The sequence below is a fragment of the Antrostomus carolinensis genome, unplaced genomic scaffold (assembly GCF_000700745.2).
Source record: "Antrostomus carolinensis isolate BGI_N321 unplaced genomic scaffold, ASM70074v2 scaffold27596, whole genome shotgun sequence".
In the NCBI taxonomy this organism is placed as follows: Eukaryota; Metazoa; Chordata; class Aves; order Caprimulgiformes; family Caprimulgidae; genus Antrostomus; species Antrostomus carolinensis.
The window spans coordinates 4,803-14,701 of NW_010322926.1; the positions used below are offsets into that span (position 1 = coordinate 4,803).

At 54.7% G+C, this 9,899-nt stretch overlaps 2 protein-coding genes across 2 annotated transcripts in view; one reads left to right on the forward strand and one right to left on the reverse strand.

The window, feature by feature from the left end:
• The window catches only part of LOC104526859 (acetyl-CoA carboxylase 2), a gene marked incomplete at its 5' end in the record, with an annotated part of 11,519 nt that extends 4,797 nt beyond the window's left edge, over positions 1-6,722 (forward strand). Inside the window, 16 exons of the mRNA XM_010170431.1 lie at positions 2-103; positions 338-607; positions 936-1,033; positions 1,150-1,270; positions 1,468-1,578; positions 2,103-2,246; positions 2,330-2,450; positions 2,617-2,713; positions 2,907-3,005; positions 3,237-3,370; positions 3,687-3,864; positions 4,334-4,446; positions 5,104-5,258; positions 5,523-5,693; positions 6,329-6,465; positions 6,596-6,722. Coding sequence (XP_010168733.1) covers positions 2-103; positions 338-607; positions 936-1,033; positions 1,150-1,270; positions 1,468-1,578; positions 2,103-2,246; positions 2,330-2,450; positions 2,617-2,713; positions 2,907-3,005; positions 3,237-3,370; positions 3,687-3,864; positions 4,334-4,446; positions 5,104-5,258; positions 5,523-5,693; positions 6,329-6,465; positions 6,596-6,722 — 2,178 coding nt within the window. The remainder of the gene's footprint in view (position 1; positions 104-337; positions 608-935; positions 1,034-1,149; positions 1,271-1,467; positions 1,579-2,102; positions 2,247-2,329; positions 2,451-2,616; positions 2,714-2,906; positions 3,006-3,236; positions 3,371-3,686; positions 3,865-4,333; positions 4,447-5,103; positions 5,259-5,522; positions 5,694-6,328; positions 6,466-6,595) is intronic.
• Positions 6,723-9,838: 3,116 nt separating this feature from the next.
• FOXN4 (forkhead box N4) overlaps positions 9,839-9,899 on the reverse strand; it is a 12,607-nt gene continuing 12,546 nt past the window's right edge. The window contains exon 10 of the mRNA XM_010170432.1: positions 9,839-9,888. Within this exon, the coding sequence (XP_010168734.1) occupies positions 9,839-9,888 (50 nt within the window). The remainder of the gene's footprint in view (positions 9,889-9,899) is intronic.

Consider the following 9,899-nt stretch of genomic DNA (forward strand, 5'->3'; position numbering starts at 1 on the left):
CTCCTCGGAGCTGTACCCCAAGGACATCCTGACCTACACTGAGCTGGTGCTGGACTCTCAGGGGCACCTGGTGCAGATGAACAGGGTCCCTGGAGGGAACGAGGTAGCAGGGGGATGATTTGGGAATGGGGTGAGCAGGGTGGGGGGAAGCTGTGCTGCAGCAGGTGGGAATGGCTGGGGGCTCCCTTGGTTGGAGGCTCCTCCCCGGAGCGGTTTGTCTGTTGGTTTAAAAAAAAAACTCCAGGAAGCGTTTTGTCTGTTGGTTAGTGCAGTCTGCAGCTCAGCCCCCATTTCTCCGGAGGAGCCTGCCCTGTGACCTTGTGCTGTTTTGGGGTAGGTGGGGATGGTGGCTTTCAAAATGAAGCTGAAGACCCCTGAGTATCCAGAAGGCCGGGACATTGTGCTCATCTGCAATGACATCACGCACAAGATCGGCTCCTTCGGGCCAGAGGAGGACCTGGTCTTCCTGCGGGCCTCGGAGCTGGCACGGGCTGAGGGCATCCCCCGCATCTACATCGCCGCCAACAGCGGCGCCCGCATCGGCTTTGCTGACGAGATAAAGCACATGTTCCAGGTGGCCTGGGTGGACCCTGAGGACCCCTACAAGGTGTGTGGGCACCTCCCCTCCTGTCATCACAGAAAACAACAGAGGACTTATTTGGAGAAGGAAAGACCAGAGCTAAACTGGGAGATAGAACTGTGGGATCAATGCTGGGGTGGGAGCCCACGCGTGCACCCACTGCTATGGGGATGGTTCCCTCCCCTTTCCCTGGTGAGATGGAGATAGAGGTGCTGGTCACCACTGCTCTGCCCAACCCTGATCTCTGAACTGCTGTTGATGCACGGGGTGGGGTTGGGTTGGAGAGGGGCCATATCCCATGTGTGTGAGTGCACAAGGGAGCTCCACAACTCATCCTCCTCCGTTTTATTTCCAGGGGTTCAAGTACCTGTACCTGACTCCTCAGGACTACACGCGGATCAGCACCATGAACTCGGTGCACTGTGAGCATGTGGAGGAAGGGGGAGAGTCCAGGTGAGCCCCACTGTCCCATGGTCCTGGCTCAGCATCCTGCCAGACACATCACACGAGTCCTTCCCCCACACCACCGTGGCTCCCCCCACACCACCGTGGCTCTGCCATTCCTGCAGGTACGTCCTCCTGGACATCATTGGGAAGGACAATGGATTTGGAGTGGAAAACCTGAGAGCTGCTGGTACCATCGCCGGGGAGTCCTCTCGTGCTTACGATGAAATAGTGACCATCAGCATGGTAAAGCCGTGGGTCCTTCCCCTCTCTGCTCCTTCCCTCTCTTCTACTTGCTTTTAAGGTCACACTGGGGGGAATAACAGGATGCAAGCAGTGACCTGGTGTAACTCCTGCAGAGCCAGGGAGCATTGTCCTCCTGGTGCTCACGGACTCTGCTGCAGCCCTTTCTCCCCAGTAACCACTTGTGTGTGTGTCCCCAGGTGACCTGTCGTGCCATCGGGATCGGCGCGTACCTGGTGAGGCTGGGCCAGCGTGTCATCCAGGTAGAGAACTCCCACATCATCCTCACCGGCGTCACGGCTCTCAACAAGGTACCACGGTCCAACTGCTTGTCCTCCCCAGCCCTGTCCCTCATGCCACTGCATGCACAGGCTCCTTCCCTGTCCCGTGGGAAGAGGTGGCAGTTCCCTGCATGTCACCTCATGGGACCTGTCTGGAGGAGACACAAGGGAACTGCTACTGGGCTTGTCTCACTGTGAGTTGATAAAATGCCACCCCACAGCTCTTTGGTATTGCTTTAGGGACCAGTTAGGGACAGGGCTGGATGGCAGAGCTGCTGTGGGGACTGATCACCTCCAATCCAGGGGCAGGACCCACCTCTGGGCAGAATCACGCTGGTTTGAGCTGATTTGAAACCTGCTCAGCTAAACCCATGCACTTGTCTAAAGCAGGGTCCTTCTGTTTTAACATCAGCCTGGTAGGCAGAGGTGGAAGTTCAGCCTCAAACCAGAGGGAATGTGTCTGTACTGAGGTTGGACTTCATCAGGAGAGGAAGGAGAAGCAGCTCCTGTGTTGGCAGACACCAATCAGTGTTTCTGTTTGTGATTCTGGCCAGGTGCTGGGACGAGAAGTTTACACATCCAATAACCAGCTGGGAGGAGTGCAGATCATGCACAACAACGGCGTTTCCCATGTCACCGTCCCAGATGACTTTGAGGGGGTCTACACCATCCTGCAGTGGCTCTCCTACATACCCAAGGTAGGAGGGCGCTGCAGGACGGTGCTGTGGGGTCTGACCCCACACTTGGTTGGTGACCTGCCCTTCGGGGCTCTGCCTTGCAGGATAACCAGAGCCCAGTGCCCATCACTGCCATAAGCGACCCCGTTGACAGAGAAATCGATTTTGTCCCTTCCAAAGTCCCCTATGACCCCAGGTGGATGCTGGCAGGGAGACCCCATCCAAGTAAGTGAGGGCAGCCCAAGATCTGTGCAGCAACACTCCCAAGTTCATCCCGTGGCTGCAAACCCCCCCATGCTGGTGCAGGAGGTGCTTTTTGCTGTGGGTTGGTGCTCGGGGAGCCCTTCAGCGCTCACTGTCATGCTGCTTCGCTTTCCCCTGTGCTCTGCAGCTCTCAAGGGGACCTGGCAGAGTGGCTTCTTCGACCAGGGCAGCTTCTTGGAGATCATGAGGCCATGGGCTCAGACGGTCGTGGTTGGCAGAGCAAGGTACTGCTGGGAGGAGAGGATGGAGCCCCAGGGCAGAGCGCGATGCGAGGAGCCTGAGTGGGTGGCCAAGCGCATTCAGCCCTGTCTGTGGCTCCGCTTTTGGGATGGTGGAGGGGGAACAACTCTCTGGTGAGGCTGGGGTGCAGTGTGGAGGGGAGCTGGGCTCTGCTGAGGCCGCCCTGCCTCGCTGCAGGCTGGGAGGTCTCCCGGTGGGTGTCATCGCTGTTGAGACCCGTGCCGTGGAGGTGACGATACCTGCAGACCCTGCCAACCCAGACTCAGAGGCAAAGGTGCGTGGGGAGATGTTAGTGAGGCTGAGCAGCGGCTGGGAGGAGGCTGGAGGGGAGAGCAGGGAAAAAGCTCAGCGTCCCCCTTTGCCATGCCGTGATTGTCCTCAGAGGCTGGTGAATCAGGGCTGCTCGCTCAGCTGTTTTCCTTCAGCTCCTTCCCACCGTGTGCTGTGACCTGGCAGCGCAGCGTGCTGGGACTCACCGGTGCCAGTCTCTCGCTGTCTTTTCCAGAGAATCCAGCAGGCCGGGCAGGTCTGGTTCCCAGACTCTGCTTTTAAAACAGCCCAGGCTATCCGGGACTTCAACCGCGAGCATCTCCCGCTGATTGTCTTCGCCAACTGGCGAGGCTTCTCCAGCGGCATGAAAGGTACCCACGCTCGGGGTGCCCACACCTCCATCTGTGCCGTGCTGCTGGCACTCCTGCCACCTCCCAGGTCCTGGGATGACCCCCCCCCCTTGCCAAGGTCCTACCCCCACCCCTCTGAGATGTGGGGTTGGGCTGGGGAGGTGATGGGGCATTGCCAGGTCCCAGGGCTTGGTGACTTTCTGCTGGGCTGGTTTGGGGGGTTTGTTTGGTCTCTCTGATGGAGAAGGTGGCTTTGGGCTCCTAGGAGGAGGGAAGGGACAATAGCCTGGCCCACAGCAGTCAGAGCACCCGGCCGCTGAGTCCCTTTGGCTTTCAGACATGTACGACCAAATGCTGAAGTTCGGCGCCTTCATTGTCGATAGCCTCCGGGATTTTAAGCAGCCTGTCTTGGTCTACATCCCACCACACGCGGAGCTGCGAGGAGGCTCCTGGGTAGTCATCGACTCCACCATCAACCCTCTGTACGTGGAGCTCTACGCAGACAAGGAGAGCAGGTCAGTGTCCAAAATACGTGTGCATCCTCCACAGTCCACGTGCAGAGAAATGAGAGCCAGTGCCTGGGGTCTGCAAAGTCACAGTCCTGCTGGCAGAGACCTCCGGACACTTGAGATGTGTATATTTTAACCCTCGAGTTAATCAAAGCCATCAGCTAAAAATTCCAGGGCTCTCAGGGAGCAGCGTGGCGGGTGTGTCCTTGGGGATATCCTCCTGCATCCAGTGAAGGCTGCAGATGAGTAAAACCCGGTTCTGGGGGACAGGAGGCCTTTTCTCTATCCTAAATTAATGCACTTTGGAGCAAGCTGTAAGGAGTGGGAGGGTAGACGAGAATCCCAGACTGGAAACAAAACCTTTTTAGGTTTTCTGTCTCTCTAATTCTTAGAAGAGAATGTTTCCCGGACCTCTTGTCCCAGGACTTACTCTCCTGTGCACACCAGTCCCTGCTTTACCAAACTTTCCTTCCAGGGGAGGCATTTTAGAGCCTGGAGGAACAGTGGAGATCAAGTTCAGAAAGAAGGATTTGGTGAAGACCATGAGAAGGATCGATGCAGTCTATGCCAAGCTCGTCGAGCAGCTGGGTAAGGGCAGAGCATTCCAGCTTGTGGGTATTGGTAGCAGTGAGTTAAAACATGAGTCTCAAACATCATGGTGGCCACCATCAGGAAATCCTTTACTGTTCCTCTGTGACAATTCTTTATGGCTCTGGTGGAGCCTGCTAACAGGATGTGGTGGTACTTTAAACCACCTGTATCTCCTGGGGACTCTGTAAATGGTGCTGGACTTTTCTCCTGTGCTTTGAGATGAAGAATGGCAATGGCCACACTGATCAGTACCTAATGAGACAACCCATGGTCACTGCAGAGCTGCACAGGAGGTGCCTTTATGCACTGGGTCTCCTTTTGCCCTGTGATCAGCTCCTGCCTGCAGTGGATGGTGGGGCTGTGTGCCCCTGTGCCCCTCCACCCTGCTAAAACATGGTCCCACAGAGTCCTTGCAGATGCCACCTCCCACCTCTCTTGTGGCAAGCGCTGAACACAGCATGGCCCCTTCTTGGCTGTGGTCTTCTGTGGCTGGGCTGTGGGCAGGAGTGTAAACGTGCCCAAGCAAAGGGACATGATGCTGGGAGGTGGGGATGGCTGATGTAGGAGCACTGAGCAGAGCCCACACCCCGTGGTGGCCTGTGGATCCCCTCACAGGGGCGGTGGGTGGGCTGCTCAGCATGACATGTCCCACAGGCACCCCCGAGCTGTCCGAGACACAGCGCAAGGACCTGGAGAAGCAGCTCAAGGCCCGGGAGGAGCTTCTCCTGCCCATATACTACCAGGTGGCCGTGCACTTCGCTGACCTGCACGACACCCCGGGCCGCATGCAGGAGAAAGGTGTCATCACGGTGAGCCGGGGCGTCGGCAGCGCTGGGAAGGGGCTCAGCATGGGAGGTTTTGCAGTGGTGGCACAAAGGTGGGAGGCAGAGTCCCCTCCCAGGGGTCTGGGCTGCAGCTCAACATGCTGCTCCTGCCCTGGGTGCCGCTCTCAGCTCCAGCCCCACCAAACTGCCTTCAAACCCATCGGTGCGAGCTGTGAGCAAGGAGTCACTGCACGTCGGCTCCTCTTCCTTCTGCAAAGGCAAACCTGGGCTGTGTCCCCGCTTCTGCAGGACATCCTGGAGTGGAAGAACGCCCGGTCCTTCCTCTACTGGCGGCTGCGCCGGCTGCTGCTGGAGGAGGAGGTGAAGGTGGAGGTCCTGAAGGCAAACAGCGAGCTGAGCCACATCCACATCCAGTCCATGCTGCGCCGCTGGTTCATGGAGACGGAAGGAGCTGCAAAGGTACCCCCAGCCCCGGCTTCCTGAGGTGTCCCTGCAGCCAGGGGGGTCCTGAGGGGTGTCCCCTTGCTCTCCTGTCACTGGGCTGTTCCATCAGTGCCTCCTTGAGGGTTTAAACGTGTGATGGGAGTGACCATTCTGCAGCCTGTGCCAGGGTGAGGCTGGGGCTGTCTCTTCAAATTGGGTGACCTCACCTGGATGCTGGTGCTCAGCAGTAGCAAGGTGACCCCCAAATAACCATTTTCTACCATCAGATAGGGCTTCTCAGGGCAGAAGTGAGACTTGGGGTCTCTGCATTTGAGCTGCTCTCCAGTACAAGCATGGTGACCCCCACATCGCCCTGCCAGTCCTGCGCTGGCTGAGCTGGGATGCGCGGGCACGTGGAGGGAAACGTGTTTTACTTTATTGCCATTTTAAACAGTTCCCAAAGTTTTAATTTCCAGCCTGAACCTTTGACCCAGCGGCTGTCACACCCGGGTGGGGGATGTGCCATGCTGGGCTGTGCCACATGCACAGAAAAATCCCGTTTTGCCTGCTCTTGTCATGGGAGGAAAAGCCTCCCCCGAGACCACGGCAGAAGCGGGGGCTGAGGCTGTGCAGGCAGCAGGACCCCCTGCCCACGGTGCTGCTCTCCCCAGGGCTACCTCTGGGACAACAACCAGGTGGTGGTGGAGTGGCTGGAGAAGCACATGAAAGAGGATGACAGCACCCAGTCGGCCATCCGGGAGAACATCAAGTACTTGAAGCGGGACTACGTGCTCAAGCACATCCGGAGGTGAGTGGCTGCGGGAGCCGGGAGGTGGAGGGCGATGCTGTCCCCTGGGCTGGGGACAGCAGGTGGTGGAGACGAGGTGGTTCTTGCTTCAGCCTCCAAGGCAAGTTGCCCTCTCCCATCTGCTTTGCAGCTTGATCCAAGCCAACCCCGAGGTGACCATGGACTGCATCATCCAGATGACCCAGCACATCACCCGTGCGCAGAAGGCCCAGGTCGCCCGTCTCCTCTCGACGGTGGATAATGACAGCCCATCTTGAGCCAGTGGCCAGCGGCATGGAGGGCAACTGCCACGGGGCAGGAGGGACACCAGGACACACCGCTGCTCAGAGGCCAGACCTCACCTCCCCACCCGGTTCCTCAGCCCTTGAACTCAAGCCTTGGACTCTTACTCGTGTGCCTAAGTAAAGGATGCCAGTGTCTGTGTTTGAAGCCATGAAGATGGTCTCACCATCTGTGGAAAGTTCCCTCTGGTGCTGGGGGTGTTCGTCAGGGGGGCAGCTTGGCAGAAGATAAACTTGTCCTGAGTCATGTCTGGAGTCTGGACCTGGTGTAGAAGTTGGTTTTAAAAAGAATCTAAAATAATTTACTGTGTTTTAGTCTTTAAAACAAGCATCGGAGTCAGACACGTCTCACGGGACTGGATGGAGCTGGAAGTACAAAGGGACTGGCCCTGACACCATGGGACACAGGACGAAGGAGGAGGTCTCCGTAGGGCCATGTGGAGGCTGCCCAGGAACAAGGAAATGGAACCCTGCTTAAGAGACAGCCTCAGACTGATGTTTTAAAATAAACCCAGGAGCTATGAAGAGCAGTTTGTCTCATCCTTCCCCTTCTTTGGGGGGATCAGTGGATGTGACTATGAGTAGCTCATGGCCCAGAAAAGACATCAGTGAGCTGTGCTGGGAGCTGGTGGAGCAGGAACATCAATGCATCCACCACCGTTTGACTGACCCAACTGTTCTTCTTGCCCATCTCATGTCCTTTTTGCCTCCTGCCACAGCTCCTTCAGGTGTTTTCAGCCTGTGGCTCCTGCGGAGGATGGAGAGGAGGGAGGACACAGCTCTGGGTGCTCCTACCCCAGTGACCTGGTTCCTCTGCTGGAGCACAGGAGCCAGGGTGAGCTCTCCATCCACTCGGACCTGTACCTTGCTTCTTGGGTGGCCTTTAAATCAGCTCGCTTCATGGAGGGGAAATTTGAATGTGAGCTTTCCAGGGGCTGCGTGGCCGCAGCGTGTCACCAGCACAGGTTCAGCTCTGGCTCACAGGGCAGGGCACGATGGCGATGGGAGGTGGGACGCCTGGTTCAGGCACAGTGCTGGTATTGCCATGCTGTGGGGGTGTTGGACACCTCCTTGGTCATGCCTGGGCTGGAGGGTCCCAGCAGGGTCTGTGGGGGGAGGACTCCCTGTCTTGTGGGTGGGGGTGGAAGGGGCGTTAGGAGGTGCTTTCTGGTTTGAAAGGTGTCACTTTGTCAGGGAAGGGGGTGCTGATGCTCACCGGACGGGAGCCAAACCACCGCCAATAAAGTGAGCACAGGTCCCAAGCAGGTTCCCTGATCTCTTTCCTCCGTCACTGTCACACACAGCTGAGCTTTGGCCATTCCTCACCACCCCTAAGTTCCATGAAACGATTTCCTCACTGGGTTGGATTTCCAGTAGCAGATGCCTCAGAATTCGCGTTTAAAGCCGTGTGGCAGGGGCACCCCTGACAGCACAGCAGTTAGAATGCAGCACACCTAGAACGACCCAGGCTTAGCGCTAAGAAATATTTATTTAAAGAAATGAAGACACGATAGATGACGCCAGTCACAGCACATGAGCATTGATCACACTTGTTCTTGAGCAATGAGTGATGCCCTGGAGCATCGTGCCCTTTTGGAAGATGTTGCCGTGGACGTGTGCGCTGGGGAAGACACAGGCACAGATATTTTCTAGCTCCTGCTCTTCACAATTGTGATTTTCAAGCAAAAAGGTGCCCACTGGGGTGGCTCTAGCATCCTGCACCGGCCGGGTCCTTAGTGCCAGGAGCAGTGGGAGAGAGGAGCCTGTGAGCACGGCGGTGCAACGCCGGGACATTCCAGTAACGCACAGGAACAGACAAAACACGAGGTATAAATATCCCTTCAGGGTCACAGAGCTGTCAGTAGACTAAATGCTAAATTCCAACAGTTTGCTTTTTATATTTTCAAATATTTCATCATATTTTTTTGCAATGGATGTTACCAAGTATAAAGCAGGGCTTGAAAATTTAAAAAACTACATTAGAATCAATGTTACTTGGTTCATCAGGAAAGGAAGACTGTTCTGAATCAGTGTGGGTCAGTTATGTTATTTGGTCTCTGAATTTTTTTAAAAAAACTTGAGTTTCACAGTATCAAAAGTGCTTATTTCAAAGAAATGTAGTGTAACAACAGCCATTAACATGGTTGCATTTTAGATTATGAATAATTTAGTGGATGTAAAACAGGTTACTGCAGCATTTTAAAAGATTGAACAGTGCTCAGTTTACATAATTTCTTTATCTTCAAAACAATAAATATAAATAAATTTACAAATAGTAATACTGCCTAGCACAAGAATAGACAGAAGCACAATACACAAGACTATAAACAAATCTAATCTTTTTAAAAAAAAAAAATCCTAAAAATAGGCATAATTCCTAAAATCTTCTAGCCAGTGATCAGTTTAATAACTCAGTAGTACCACTTCCTTCAAGGTGGGGTAAGAACTTTGTGTGTAAACCTGGATACACCAGTTGTCTGCTCTGGGTTTGATTTTTCATTTTTAATATTCTTGCTCCTTTTTTTCCTACCTCAACAATAAATTATCCAGAGTTAGGTCAGAAAAGTGTTAGAGGTGCAAGTGTCTCCAGAAACTGCACGTGGTCTTTGTTCAATGGCAATAGTTATTTGGCAATTTAAGAACAAAATTATACACGTGGTTGATGATCAAGTCTTTTGAACCCCAACTTGGTGCTGACCAGCCCCTGGACTCGTGTTGGCTTCTGTGTAGGTGATCAGTGTCCACACACAAGTCCAGATCACAGTGTTGGTTAAGTGTATTTAACTGAATTGGACTGTTCTTAGCTCAGTTGCATTGTAGTGAGAGTTCCTAGAGTGATGCCTTCCAGGTCCTTCTTCAGAGCTCACCAGTCCTGCAACACAAGTGTCCATGTCCCTTCCTTGGTCTTGCCATGGGTGAAAGTGGTTCTACTAGTGACAGTTTGATTTTGGCATCACATTGCTGTGTCCCAGTAAATAGTCATCAAGCTCCAAGCGTCTGCAGGAGGAGCTTGTTTATTGCTTTCAGGTCAGATTTTAACGGTGGGGAGAAAATGGGCCCCCAGGTCCTCGGTCCTCAGAACGGTGCAAAACTTAGAGCAGAGCGATGGGTTTGTTGCCTTGGGGGTTCATGTACTGAGCTGCTGCAACGTTG